This window comes from Sinocyclocheilus grahami, unplaced genomic scaffold, assembly GCF_001515645.1.
Source record: "Sinocyclocheilus grahami isolate Dianchi unplaced genomic scaffold, SAMN03320097.WGS_v1.1 scaffold129.1, whole genome shotgun sequence".
NCBI lineage: Eukaryota > Metazoa > Chordata > Actinopteri > Cypriniformes > Cyprinidae > Sinocyclocheilus > Sinocyclocheilus grahami.
The window spans coordinates 1491988-1508163 of record NW_015505308.1 but is presented as its reverse complement, the minus strand read 5'-3'; the positions used below and the strand labels follow the sequence as shown (position 1 = coordinate 1508163).

At 37.2% G+C, this 16176-nt stretch overlaps 1 protein-coding gene across 1 annotated transcript in view; it reads right to left on the bottom strand.

Moving 5' to 3' along the window:
- Positions 1–15858, bottom strand: part of LOC107590553 (metabotropic glutamate receptor 8-like) — a 54535-nt gene extending 38677 nt beyond the window's left edge. The window contains exon 1 of the mRNA XM_016279363.1: positions 15069–15858. Within this exon, the coding sequence (XP_016134849.1) occupies positions 15069–15575 (507 nt within the window). The 5' untranslated portion in view covers positions 15576–15858. The remainder of the gene's footprint in view (positions 1–15068) is intronic.
- Positions 15859–16176: the final 318 nt, after the last annotated feature.

Here is a 16176-nt window from a genome sequence, read left to right as displayed (position 1 = left end):
TTTAAGGTACAGTAGCTACTTTAATTGTGTCAAAAGGATCTGATTTGCTGATCTGATTTTTTTTATATCCAGTTTATGTCAACAAAACGGTGCATGAATTCATAGCTTTCACAGAGCTATAGTTGTATTTCCAACTATTATTGCAAAAAATAAATAAATAAAAGTAAAACATCAAGTCGTTGAGAAAATAATATATTAAAAAACAGTATATTCAGACAAATATAAATATATCAGATAAAAATTTAATAAATAATAAAAAACAATATGACTCAAATAAATAAGTACAAATAAATAAATAATAAATATGAAATCATTAAATCATTAAATGAAAAATATATTTTAAAAATGAATATTTTCTCACAAATATAAATAGGATATCGCAAAATAAGTGTAATATAAAGAAATACAAAATAAATAAATAGTAAAAATACAAAATAAATGTAAAAAGCCAAGAATAAATTGTGTGTGTGTGTGTGTGTGTATATATATATATATATATGTATATAAACAATTCGTAGTAAGAGAGAGCATGTCTAAAAGACACCAACGCTGAATGCTGATTTGTTGTTTAACACTGAGACAACCTGAGTCTAGTTATTTTCAGTATGTGAAGCTTATGCCGTGAATGGGATCGAGTGGGATTTCAAGTTTATCACTCTGAAGGCAAAGCATTTACGCTGATAACTGATATAAGAGCAGCCGTCGTGGCAGGCAGCCAACCACAAGCCAATGCACACTGTTTACAACACCACTAACAAGAGATTGAGTGAAGCGAGAGATGGAGATAGAGTCTGTGTGCATGCAGAAAATAAACAAACACTAAATGGTTTAATACTGCCACGCTGCAGTTCTGCAGTTCTCACTCTGTCTGTCACTGACTAATCGTTCAGCATCGTGTAGCCCACGAGGAAAGGTCATCAGAAACTGTCAGTCTAAGAGCCAGCTACTATTGTTCTGTCTATCTATCCATCTGTCTGCATAAATTTTGCCTTGACAAAGTATGCTTAATTAAATATTACAGTTTGAATTTCTATGAATTCAAATTTCAAATTCAAATTGGAATTCCATTTGCTATGGAGGCCTGTTTCTGCCACGGAATGAAAAAATAAATAAAAAGGTCATTTTGTTTCTCTCAATTCTAAGAAAAAACTCAGAATCTCAGAAAGATATAAACTCAGAATTCAAACTTTTTTCCCAATTGTAAATGTATATATTACAATTCTGAGTTTATATCTCACAATTCTGAGTTTTTATCTCAAACCTCAGACTTCTTATATATACTTTTTGTTATATATAAACTCAGCATTATGAGATATCAATTCAGAATTGCAAGATATACACTCCGAACTCTGAGTTTACATCTGTGATTCTGAGTTTATAAAAGTCTGAGTTGCAAGATGTAACTCAAAATTGCCTTTTGCAGTTTTTAATCCCATGGCGGAAACAAGCTTTCATACTTTGCCACCTAAACTCAAAATCAGTTCAAATTCAGGAACTCATCTGAAATTTTAAGGGTATTGTCAATTCAGCTGTGAATGATGCACAAGTACGTGATCAATCAGATTTATTCTTTTTAATTAGACTTCTCCCTTAAAGAGAAACAGTGTTTTTTCATGCACCATTGACAGCAGTGAACAACATTCAAGCACCTGTCCCCTAGAGGCCTGTGAAATGTCAATTGGTCAAATCACCTCATTCACAAGCTACATGGCATTTTCTAACAGCCTCTGACTATTTATATGCACTCATCAATGGTTTCTGCATCTGTGTTAATGGACTTTCTCCTTCAGTGTTCCTGTCCGCTGTCTCAAGGGCTGTTCTGCTCAAAATGGCCCCCGCCAGACTCAGGCCTGACCTTCAGAGCCTGTATACGGGACGGAGGACAATCATGAGCACTCGGGTCCCTTCGCTGGTAAAAGTTTTTATTTCCATCTGTGTCCCTGTGTAGATTGTACATTTTATTACCGACCTGCCTCGTCAAAAAGATGGATGAATGGATGTAACTGTCCATGCCTATGCGATCCCCAGCGGGCTAATGTGCGACAGAGAGTGATTTTATTTGTGATGGCATTTGTGTTTAACTCACACAGCTTTCTAAGTATATATATATATATATATATATATATATATATATATATATATATATATATATATATACACAGTGGTGTGAAAAAGTGTTGGCCCCACCAGGACCTCAATACACACCCAATTACTATGTGCTTAAAACTATTACTGTGCACTCAGAACAATGCCCCTGTCCATTACCCTCACCGTAGTCAACAGAGGAGCACGCTGGGAAAACAAACTCCCTTTCTGATGCACCTATTCAACAGGGTTGCAGTCGAGAACGCCGCAGTCAACGGCATGACAAGATCAAGACTCATCCAGACGAACAACAAGAGATATATGTCAGATAAAAAGGTCATTCACATATTAAGTATGAAAAAATGTCCACCTGAAAAATTGCTGCATTAAATTTAATCTTATATTGAAATTGGTGAATTCTGATTAATTAAAGTAATGGGAAAACACGTTGCCATTTTTGATCATATATATACAGTATATATATATATATATACTGTATATATATGCTGCTCTCTTGAACTTTCTATTGATTTGGAAATCATGGAAAAAATATATCAATTTCCACAACAATATGAAGCACAACTATTTTCAAGCGGCTGGTGAAAAAGGGCCTGCAGGTAATTATGTATGACAGGGAGAGGTCTCTTATTAAAGGGAATTTTATCATGAAGCGTCACCGTGTTCTTCACAGCAAGACTCGAGATGAGAAAATTGAGAGCGAGAAGGAGATTTGCATGCATTAGTTGCTATATTTGCAGCAGCAACGATAAAACAATATCGTCTCACATGCAGTGTGTAATATTGAATTTCATAATGCAGACGTGAAATACAGATGAAGATCAAGTAATTTAATGGTCAGAATGAAACATTTTAACAAATTTAAATAGTAAAATAAAAATAAAGATTGCAGGTAATTATGTATGACAGGGAGAGGTCTCTTATTAAAGGGAATTTTATCATGAAGCGTCACCGTGTTATTCACAGCAAGACTCGAGATGAGAAAATTGAGAGCGAGAAGGAGATTTGCATGCATTAGTTGCTATATTTGCAGCAGCAACGATAAAACAATATCGTCTCACATGCAGTGTGTAATATTTAATTTCATAATGCAGACGTGAAATACAGATGAAGATCAAGTAATTTAATGGTCAGAATGAAACATTTTAACAAATTTAAATAGTAAAATAAAAATAAAGATTACTGGAGTACATTTGAAAAGACAATACATAAAAAAAAATACACAATTTAACTTGCAATTTTTTAATTGCTAGTAAATTTCACAAATAATTACAAAGGAGCGCAAGTAACATTGAATTAAACATGAAATTTTGAAGTAGAAAGACTGGAATAGTATTTTCTTGTGAAACGCACAATAATCTTTGTTTTATTTACAACTTTAAAAAAATCTTTGAAAATGTCAGGTTTAATTCAAGTGTTACTTGCCATTTTATGTACTTATTTGTGAAATGTACTTGCAATTTCTATTGTGACTGCAAAAGTTTCATTGGAAATTGATTGGAGAAAGCTGATTTTCTCAAACAAAGCCCGTTTGAAGCTAGCCTGTTAAGCTACAAACTAATAAAACCAAAGTGAACTGTTTGTAAGAGTTGTAAATAAAGATTATTGGAGTATGTTTTACAAGAAAATAACATTTCAGTTTTTCTACTCCAAAATGTCATGTTTAATTCAGTGTGTTACTTGCAGTTTATTTGTAATTGTTTGTAAAACAAAATTCTATTTCAAAATTTCACATTTAATTCCATGATTTACTTTATTCCTTTATTTATAAGTGAGTTTCACTAGTAAATCCAACAGCAATTATTTGTTCTACTGCACGAGCAAATAGAATAGTATTGGTTGCCTTAGCAAACACTATTAAATCTACACAAGTCTAGAGATAAACAGCTAGCTAAATATTACTTCTGCTTTTTCGGTCATTGAAACAAACTGTTGGAACAAAATGATTTGCTAAAATGACTTTCCAAATCTAGCATGTGATTACAGCCTCAGCTTGTTCAGTTATAAAACTAACTGAACAATGCGATTTGAAAAATAAAATACAAAAAAAGCAATGTTCACACCTTTACTTGTTAAGGGGGAAAACAATAGACCTATTACTGGAAAGCTATGGTACTTGGAAAACAGCTATGCTACTAAAGAAAGCAGCATGTCTAATTTTAACTAGCTACTCCCAAACACGCTTCCCATAACTCTTTTAGCTTAATAAACAAAGTCTAGATGACATTAGGACAATGTTTTTGCACATGCTGCTAATTACATACGCATAAGGCAGTGGTGCTTCACCCATTCACTACATCCCCTCCATCTCTCATTAGCTGCCAGCAGCACCTCAAACAACCTCCTGACCCGTGTGAAGGCAAACTCTAATTAAAACTAGTACACGAGAGTCTTTCAGAGCCGTCTGAGCTCTAATTACAGGGCCAAATATGAGGCTCCTATCGTCTGATGGGAAAGGAGTATTGATAAAACAGCCACACTGCTCTCTATCCAGCTACTGTCCTAAAAATGCAATTTCTTTTTATTCCCAAATTACATAGTGATGCAGTGATGAAATTATCATCATGATGTTGCCATAAATAAGGGTTGCATGATTTTAACATTTTAACGCTGTTAATATTGTTCATCGTCTGTTTTATTACGTCTTATATTGATTTTTCCGTTCTGCTGGTTCGTCTGGTCAGAGGAGAACTGGCCCCCCGACTGAGCCTGGTTTCTCCCAAGGTTTTTTCTCCATTCTGTCACCGATGGAGTTTTGGTTCCTTGCCGCTGTCGCCTCTGGCTTGCTTAGTTGGGGACACTTCATTTCCAGCGATATCGTTGACATGATTGCAAAGATATTATTTAAACTGAGCTGGATGTTGACATCACTGAATTCAATGATGAACTGTCTTTAACAGAAAAATGAGTGTTTACTATTGTCATTTTGCATTATTGACACTATTTTCCTAATTAATGCTGTTCAGTTGCTTTGTCACAATCTGTATTGTTAAAAGCGCTATATAAATAAAGGTGACTTGACTTTAACATCTCCACCATTAAGCTTCCAACAACTCTTTTACTGACCGTTTGAGTTAGAATAAAGTAGAATACAAAAATCCGGCAGCTCTGATTGGATAGACCAGCCCCATCCTTTGCCCTTATATACCTACAGCACAAAAAAAATACAGAAAAAATTCCATTCCTGCCCTGCAACTCCATTTCAGTCTCTCTTTCTGATTTTTTTTCCATTCAGGATTGTGTATGTGCTCAAGTGGAGCTGACAGATATCAGGGACTGCGGTGCGGTCTTGGGAAATGTGCAAATTAAAGTCAAGGGGTGACGCAAGTGGTCAAGTGAATGGAGATTATGTGCCTCCATCAAACTGCAAATAAAACACAGCCGCACACTTCTTCCTCCTCCTGTGACAAACTCTCATCTCGTCCCTGTGCATGAATAATTCACTCAGATACTCCAAAAGGAAGTCCTATTAAAGTTACATGGGCCGGGGAGAAGCAGATCAAATATTCCTACCTTTCCTTTCTTCTCGGTGTCCTGTAGCTCTGAGCTGCACGATTAAAGCAGTCTGAGTTTTCTTCAACACTTCTACACATTAGCAAACTACATGATATCCAGCTGCAGTAAACATCATCTCTCGGCATATTGGAAAATGTTCTCATTAATATATTTCTGAGTGAAGAAAAAGCAGGTCAAATATCCTCAAAGCCCCATACAAAAACAAGATGTGTCCGGACTCTTGTGGAAAGATCAATAGACTTTAGTCACAGAAGCATGGTTTGCTAATCAGAGGCAGGTGGTGTTCACGGGAGTGGGACGTTTTCATTCTAGAGATCGTTTGATTGGTTAAAATTTTGGCCAATGGACACACATGGGCTAAAAAAAAAAAAAAGTTGAATTAGGCCTACTAAAATTTCTCAAACTAATACTGAAATAAGGAATTAAAGCTAAATAGTACAGAAGTCTTAAAAGGCCATTGATAATTTTTTTTCTCGTTCTTTTGTCATCGTGATAACGACTTAATTATCTCGTGATCTCGACAAAAGTTGTTTTCTCGTGATCACGACTTAATTTTGATAACGATAAAACAACTTTTGTTATGTCGTGATCACGAGAAAATTAAGTCGTGATAATGAGAAAACAACATTTGTTATGTCGTGATCACGAGAAAATTAAGTCGTGATAAAGAAAAAACTACTTTTGTTATGTCGTGATCACGAGAAAATTAAGTCGTGATAAAGGAAAAACAACTTGTTATGTCGTGATCACGAGAAAATTAAGTCGTGATAACGAAAAAACTACTTTTGTTATGTTGTGATCACAAGAAAATTAAGTCGTGATAACGAAAAAACTACTTTTGTTATGTCGTGATCACGAGAAAATTAAGTCGTGATAAAGAAAAAACAACTTTTGTTATGTCGTGATCACGAGATAATTAAGTCGTGATAAAGGAAAAACAACTTGTTATGTCGTGATCACGAGAAAATTAAGTCGTGATAAAGGAAAAACAACTTTTGTTATGTCGTGATCACGAGAAAATTAAGTCGTGATAAAGAAAAAACTACTTTTGTTATGTCGTGATCACGAGAAAATTAAGTCGTGATAAAGGAAAAACAACTTTTGTTATGTCGTGATCACGAGATAGTTAAGTCGTGATAACGAAAAAACAAGAAAGAAAAAAATTTATAATCCATGGCCTCTTAGGACTTCCGTAAAATATAAATATTTAAAAAAATAAATAAAAAGCACGTGTCAAAATTCTGACACAGAAACATTCATTTTCTGTGAAGCTACTTTGAAACGATATGTATCGTGAAAAATGCTATACACATAAATGTGAATTGAGCTGAACAAAATTAAATGAAAACTGAAGACATAAAAATAAAAGCTAAAAATACTGTAACTTAAATTTAAACAAAAATGTCCAATTTTGTCTTGGCAACAAACTGAAAATACAACTTTAAATACTAAAATTACTACAGTTAAAATAAAAAAAAAATTTACAAATTAAAAAGAAAACTGAAAATAGCCTAAAAATAAAAGCCAATTCAAAATATTCATGACAATAGCACATAACTATTCCTAAAATAACACTGCTAAGTTTAGTATCCTCATATAACATTCATTGTGACACAAATGGCACAGTTTTCTGAGAATGAACTGTTAACAATTCATAAAACAAAGATGCAGAACTCACATTCATGAAATAAACACACAGTCCTGCACTTGAACTGTAAAATCACGAGATCGCTGCTCGACTGACAAGCTCAACTCACTCTTGTGTCAGAGAGAACGCACATTTCATGCCTTAATTAGACACCGAAAGCCTCCTGAGGGACTCCAGCACTGAATCTACAACAGCAAGCCAACTATTCACACGTCTCCGAGGAGGTGGTCGACGGTGTCTTTTATCAATAATGTCACCGGCCTAACAAAGTGCGCGAGGCTTTCCCGTGAGGCGGTACGGAGGGCCGCATGAGTTCACGCAATCGGTGACTGACACCTCCTCCCATACTGATCAGAGAGAGACGGCACGGACCGTCAGGTGACATAAACGCCTGTCGCTGTCACCTACAGACCCGAATGACGCTGACAGAGAGACAGAGGAGGAAAGAGAATGAGCGGGAACCACACATTAGCATTCAGGTGAGGCAGAGAGGAGGAAAAAAGAGAAAAATGCTGCAGTGATGTATTTCTGGAAGTTTGCATCCCCCTGGTTTCCTCAACAAAAACCCCATAGAATTGGGTTTTGAATTATTGCCGAAAATAAGCCCTTGAACCAATTAAAGTTTATGATTCATACAATGTTAGCAACCACCTTTTTCAAGACAAATAAAAGCTTTAACAAAAACACAAGGATGTGTTTTTTGTATTTCATGTTGTTGAATGAAATGTGAAAATATCTTGAGCTTGTGTTTGGCACAGACCTTATTCCATTCAAAAAACCCATTACTTCAGGATGATGGAACCAGAAGGGCTAAAATGCTCCTTTCAGGGTTTTGGCCTGCAAAAATAAGTCATCCCAGCAAAAATTCATAAGGCAAAAAGCAAGTTGAGATGAGGATCGTACAGCAGCCCAAATCCTCAACTGCTCGGCCACACGACTCGATATGAGCGCTGCTGTAAATCGCCCGAAATCCCACAACAGCAAGAAAAGCAATTAACAATTTATGGGGAAAAAGTTCTAAGCCTGCTAAAGGATGTGCACAGATTTCAATCCCGCACACCGTGAAGTCTAGCCTGACCCATAAAGCAAAAATGAGAGCACAATCCAGCCTATTCCGTCTACAAATCACCACTGTGTCATTGGGAGAGGTGTTGTTTAGCAGCAGTGTCTTGAGGACATGAAGAAGCAGCTTCCTTCACTTTCCATCACGGAGTCATTTTCAGCCAGGCACCAGATTTCACACTCATCTGCTTCGTCCCAGTGGGCTTTACTGTGGGCAGCTCAGACGCTACGCTAGCAGTCACAACAGACTCCAGAGTGCTCCAGATTCACTGCTCCAAATGGACATCCAAGTACAAACAATGGGGACTAAAATAGGAGCACTTCAACGGAGTAATGCATGTGTGTGTGTGTTTGTGTGCATGCATTTTATTCTTGTATCTATTCCTCAGCATTGTAATATCTATTTTTTTAATTAATAACAATATGTTGTCCACACTGAGAAAGAAATGGAGGATTGTACAATCTATAAAATTGTGAGTCTCACTGTAAAATTATCATGTTAAATTGAGAAAATTAATTTAAATTAGATTTAAACTTGCAATCAACCAATCAAAGAATTAGAACAAATCAGATGGTATGATATAGACCAATCACATGACACACCAAGAAAGAGGCCACCAAACAGACCAAAAGCCTATTTTTTTATTTATAAATGTTTGACCGCTTTTTTATAAAAAAATCAAAGAAAAAAAAATAGAAAAATACAAAACTGTTTTATTTCATATACATGTTTAACTGCTACTTTATATGAAGTAAAATAAAACGTTCAAATATGTAAACAAAAAAAAAACAATAAGCTAAAAATATAAAAATAAATATTTTAAAATACATTCATGGTTAACACCTATTTTATGAGTAGAATAGATCATTCAAACACGTAAAAAATAAATAAGAAAAAATATAAAAAATATATAATTTCATATACAAAAATGAGAAAAAAACATTTATACTGTGTACTATATAAAATATAATCATATAAGATGTATCATGCATGTACTTCTGGGAATGTCCTATTTATGTTTTTCACTATAAATTACATGGTAATCCATAATTTTTACTTGCAAAACCTTAAATTGACAGTATTTTACTTTTAAAAAAATACATATCTGACCCTGGAGCACAAAAGCAGTGTTAAGTCGATGGGGTATATTTGTAGCAATAGCCAAAAAAACATTGTATGGGTTAAAATTATAGATTTTTCTTTTATGCCAAAAATGTGCATATTAAGTAAAGATCATGTTCCATGAAGATATTTAGTAAATTTCCTACTGTAAATATATTCAAACTTAATTTTTGATTAGTAATATGCATTGCTAAGAACTTCAATTGGACAACTTTAAAGGTGATTTTCTCAATATTTAGATTTTTTTGCACCCTCAGATTCCAGATTTCAAATAGTTGTATCTCGACCAAATATTGTCCTAACCTAACAAACCATACATCAACTGAAAGCTTATTTATTCAGCTTTCAGATGATGTATACATCTCAATCTCAGTTTTGTGGTCCAGGGTCACATATAATGTGGTGTTACACCATTTGCATTTTTATAGTATTTTTCATTACAATTTTTTTTTTTGCCTTTTTTTACAGTCAAATCTGCAGTCTTGGAGAAATTTTTTGAACTTTTCATTATTTATTATTCATTATTACATGGCTCTGTGGAATACTTGATTCTGATTGGTCAGTCGTGACATTCCGTGGTCTGTTATTCCTCGATAAAAGCTGATAACACAGGCTCATCCGGGTAACTGAAGTCTGCGCTATACTCTTGCTAGGAACAGTTTTTCTTCATGGAAGCTTTGCGTTGGTTAGCTAATAAAATATTAAAACTCGATTCAATATTATGTGTTCAAATATTTAATTATGTCATCCTGGTATCGCGGACTTGCTCTCTCGTTTCATACAAACGCAGCTGCTGCCATAATTATTTATGTGGTGAAATGTTGTGTAATAAGTGGTTTGACTGCACCGTATCCCTTAAATGTCCTTGCATGTGCTTGCAACTGCTATCTTCATGGAAGCTTTGCGTGATATTTCAAATCAAATCAATATTTCGTGTCTAATTATTTACTTATGTGGCAAGTAGCTGTGTAATAAGTGGAATAATGTACATCCAGCCGGTTGTTATCGCAGAATAACCCCCTTCAGGGTGATACAGTCAGGGGTTATTCTGCGATGACAACTGGCTGGATGTAGGCTACATTATAAGTTGTCCTGAAATGCACCTTTCTTATTTAATTCCATAGCCAAAAATAACATATTGACTCCTGGCACTGTTTTTGGAAACCTTTTATTTTTCTGACCTTTACTAGGAAGGAAATTTAGAGACTAGGCCAGAACTTTACCTGCATAAACCTGTGTTATACCCTATAATTGTGTGTGTGGTTGTGTCTAATGAGATCTCTCCAGCTCGCTGTCGGTCCATTATCACACTCTTAATTCTCCTCATGGAGGAAATCAACGGGTGGAATCGTTAAGTGGCACCCATGGCATCTCGCCCACTCGTCCTCGCTCTCATCCTCACAAGTTTCCACCCCAGCAAAGCATCTGAGAGCCGACGCTCTTCAACCTGAACCCGTGTGCCTCAGGCTGAGTCTGAGAATGAAGTCCCTGAGGGCCCACAAGTACGTTTATCCATAAGACCGAGGCAGTATGGCATTACATGCTGCACAACGATAAAAATATCAACTCTTACACTCTTAAAAATAAAATTTCAAAAGGGTGAAGTCATAGAAGAACCATTTTGGGTTCCCCAAAGAAGATTTCAGTGAACAGTTCTTAAAAGAACAATTTAATAATCTAAAGAACCATTTTCCAATAAAAATAAGCTTTTGTGGAACGGAAAGGCTCCTTCACTCTTAAAAATCAAGGTTCTTTATTTGCATTGATGGTTCCATGAAGAAAATTTAACATCCATGGAACCTTTCCATTCCACAAAACGTTCTTATAATGGAAAAAAAAGTTATTTAGATTATTACAATGGTCTTCACAATAAGAAAAACATGGTTGTTAGGAACTGTTCCCTGAAAGGTTCCAAAAATGGTTCTTCTATGGCATCACTGCAAAAACTCCATCAATGCCAATTAAGAACCTTTATTTTTTTAAAGTAAAGAACCATTTTTGGTTCCTCAAAGAACCTTTCAGTAAACAGTTCTTTAAAAAAAACGTTTTTCTTAGTGTGAAGAGCTTTTTAATAATCAAAACAACCATTTTCCACTATAAAGAACCCTTTGTTCAACAGAAAGGTTCCCAGGATGTTAAAGGAGTTAATAACCATTTTTGGTTCCTGGAGCTTTTTTTTCCCTCACCTTTTGTGCAATGAAAAGTTTCCATGGATGTTCTTCATGGAACCATAGATGCCAATAAAGAGCCTTTATATTTAAGAGTGTAGTGTTTTGAATAGAGAGGAAAATAATGCTACAAAGTAACTTTCATTTGTGAAGTTCACTGGATTATTCAAAAATAGGCATTACTACATGCTAATGAACACCAGGGGACTAACAGCCTGCGGCCCTCCTCTCGCTAGGCATGCTAAAACTGTAGTGATTACCTAAACAGGAGTTCTGCCAGGGGAACTCCATCTGTCCCATTCAGAATCACTATGCGTTGGCATCAGCCCCTGTTCACGGTGATGCAGGCACTCTCGGCCGTCAAGAATGCCTCATATACTGTCTTTCACATACTGTACATACAAGTGTTTTCAGTGGCTAATTGAATGACAGCAGCTAAACATACTGCAGGCACGCTTATCAAGAGCAACATGTTTTAAACAAGTGTCATGAAACCGACACAAGTCAGTTTTCACCACAATTTTGCATCATTCTGGAACATAGGCATGGAAAGTAGCCTGTTTAAGCCTGTAAAACTGTTTTATCTAAATCGACTTGATAATGAAGAAAAAACACAACATTTCAATCTGTAACAATACACAAATATGCAAAGGTCATTTTTATCTGTAATTTAATGTGCTAAAAAACTGCATTTTCATTTAAACTGTTTCAAATATAGAGACTTCCACACAGTGAGCTGGGTCCGTCAGAAGAATGGAATCAGGGGACTAACAGCCTGCGGCCCTCCTCTCGCTAGGCATGCTAAAGCTGTAGTGATTACCTAAACAGGAGTTCTGCCAGGGGAACTCCATCTGTCCCATTCAGAATCACTATGCGTTGGCATCAGCCCCTGTTCACGGTGATGCAGGCACTCTCGGCCGTCGAGAATGTCTCATATACTGTCTTTCACATACTGTACATACAAGTGTTTTCAGTGGCTAATTGAATGACAGCAGCTAAACATACTGCAGGCACGCTTATCAAGAGCAACATGTTTTAAACAAGTGTCATGAAACTGACACAAGTCAGTTTTCACCACAATTGTGCATCATTCTGGAACATAGGCATGGAAAGTAGCCTGTTTAAGCCTGTAAAACTGTTTTATCTAAATCAACTTGATAATGAAGAAAAAAACACAACATTTCAATCTGTAACAATACACAAATATGCAAAGGTCATTTTTATCTGTAATTTAATGTGCTAAAAAACTGCATTTTCATTTAAACAGTTTCAAATATAGAGACTTCCACAACATTGATCCTTAGATAATTGGTCTGATCTTTTGACACACTCACAGTAGGAAATTAATACCGTTCGCGATGCCAAGTGTCAGACTGCTTCTACTTTCAAATGAGCCACAGTCCATAACTCTAGAAACTCTCTAGTCTAGCAAGCAAATACATTTGCAGCCAAGGCTTCTGAACATTCGAAAAATGCTAAAGGGATAAGGCCACAGATTCTCATAAATACAAATGAGCCACTGTTGATGTATAGGAATATTATGGCAGCCAGCCATGTCACATTCAGTAGCGTTCCCCTAGTGCTCTTTTTGTATCTAACACCATAGCATTTCATAGGCCTTCAAGTGGCATTCCTGTTGAGACCAAGCACATACTCAGCCACATGCACATTTACTTGCTCAACACCCAAGACAATGTCTCTTCTAATCGTGATTGCTCCCTGATATCAAAGTCTGACAGCTGACATGGTGTTACAGAAAAAGATCTGTGCTTGCAGTATGGGACATGCGTCATTTACTGTGGCTGGGTCGATCGGCACAATGTGTCTACATCAATCAGTCAAATCATGGTCAGCTAATGAGTGTGGCATAAACAGCAGAGAGTTTCATTAACATCGTGTGGTTAATTGGCACAGGGCGGCCGTGAGTTGTTCCTATGACAACTACAATGAGCAGTCAGCCAGAAGTGTTATTTATACCCCTTATTAAATATGACTGAGTAAAAATATATTGTTGTCAAGAGTTCACTTAAGCTTCAGTCTACGGACATGTATACAACACACCATACGCAGCCCATATAGGATTCTTAGAATCTCCTACACTCTTAAAAATAAAGGTGCTTCACGATGCCATAGAAGAACCTTTTTGTCTAAATGGTTCCATAAAGAACCATTTCACAAAAGGTTCTTTGTGGCTAAAGAAGGTTCTTCAGATTATAAAAAGGTAAGAAAGAGATGGTTCTTTAAAGAACCTTTGACTGAATGATTCTTTGTGGAACCTAGGTTCCATAAAGAACCATTTCACAAAAGGTTCTTTGTGGCTAAAGAAGGTTCTTCAGATTATAAAAAAGGTAAGAAAGAGATGGTTCTTTAAAGAACCTTTGACTGAATGGTTCTTTGTGGAACCTAAAATGGTTCTTCTATGGCATCGCTTGAAGAACCTTTTGAAGCACCTTTATTTTTAAGAGTGTAGAGGCGGTGTTATTCCAGCAAAGACTAGAATGTAACAGGTTGCCACTGCTGAACTTTAGCTGCTTACATCCATTAACAATGACAAAGAAAGAGCCCCCTGGTTCCCTTAATTTCCACTGACAAGCATAGCAAAATGCCGGAGTTCATTTCACTGTCGTATTTGCCCAGAAACAGTGATCTTCCTGCTGGGTAGGGAGACGTACATTTAGACTATAAAAGAGTTTGGGTGGCATCATTCTCCGAAATCATCCTGCCTTGAGATTCTTCTAGGCCAACATGCACTCTGTCACAACATATTTCAAACAACTGTAGTTTGAGTAATGTGAGGTCAGCCATGTTTATGAAGACCTTGTCTACTTCAAAGAGCTACTTGAAAAGACTTAGAAAGTAAGCAAGCAGGAACTTATCCAAAGAGACTTGCTTTGCACATACCAAGGGGACAATCTCACCAGGCAACCTAGGGTTAAGTACTTTGCTAAAGGATTCAATGGCTCACTCACTCATTTTTACCTACAATCTTTTGGCTCCCAATCAAGATTGTTAACCACTACACTACACTGCCATGATGACCCAAACAATTTTGTCAAACTTGTCAAATATGGGCTGGTCTTGATTGTAGGTTTCAATCTACAGCGCCCAGACCAGACTGTTAACAACTACACTGTACTATAACCACCATTTCACAACAGCTACAGACTACGCCCCATTCACAGGCCCCAGAAAGACAAGTTTAGACCACTTATGAGACCCTCCTTACCTTAAACAGCATCATAATATTGGCAGACTTGATGGAGACACATCCACCGTCATCAAGGGTGTAGGTTTGCTTTTGACATTGGTGGGGACATAACAGCAGCCCGCAGCCTTTTAGACCCAGCCCTGATTGTTATCCACTACACTACGCAACATCCATCATTGACAAGAACCAGAGCATGCACCCCACTCCCAATCCCAAGAAGGACAAGGTGAGCCTGCTTACCTTAAAAAGCCTCAAGATGTTGGCGACCATGATGGAGACAGAGCTGGCAGCTGCACCAATGACTCCAATGATTTTATCTGGCTTGGCAAATATGGGCTGGTCTCCGTTGGCACAGCGTACATCCGAACCGTCACGCTCGATGAGAGCTTGTACAAAGGTAAGCGACTGCTCCAGGGCGTAGGTGTCCCGCGAGCAGGTGTCCAGGATACGGGCACCCAGTGTCACGTTAGGTAGCAGCTCTGGGTCTTTGTTGATGAGGTCGATGGCAAACAGCATTGCCTCCAGTCTGTGAATACCCTTCTCTTTCTTTAACTCCCCGCAGGGAATGCCACGCTCACCCCGGGAGTGAACCGGAAACAGGCCACCGAGGATGATGTCGCCATCCAGACGGATAGAGTGGGCATACTCAATGGGTGGTGTCTCCACCCGCTGGAGGGAGACCGGTAACCAGTAGCAAAGAAAGAAGAGGAACTGGTATTGAGTCCGACTTAAGCGTACAAGATCCATATCCACAGGATCGTTGGGGACTACGTGAGGAAGTGTAGGTCTGAAAATTCCAGGTGGTGGAACTGAGTACTAATGAGGGAGCAGGTGGACGGGAATATCCATGCCCATTTCAAAGCTGAAGTCGTGCCTTCTGACCGTTTAGAGTGTGGCCACAGGAATTTCTCATGGGGCAAAAGCGTCTGGCGTACATGTCGTGTGACTGATAACAGGTGATATAAGGAGATCCAAAAACATCAGACAAGTTGCCTTTCCAAATCGAGCTCCAAAACTCTCACATCTTCAGAAGCATCTAAAGAAAAGAAAACATTGTATGAGTGGCTACACAGAGAAAATCAAACATGAATCAGACACAATATATGCAAGCAACAAAGCAAACTCATCAAATACACGGGCATCTTGACAGGGAGGAAATTACATCACAGTCATTTGGAGCTCAGTGTGGTCTTTCGTTTCTGCCTCACTGAAGAAAAAAAATCAAGACCGTCTTCTCTCACATTTGCATAGACAACCAAAGACATTTTGCAGTGAGAGGAAATGTGTCTATTTGCAGACAATGGAGCTGTTGGGTTGATTTTTACAGTTCAGCCTTGTGGAATGGAGT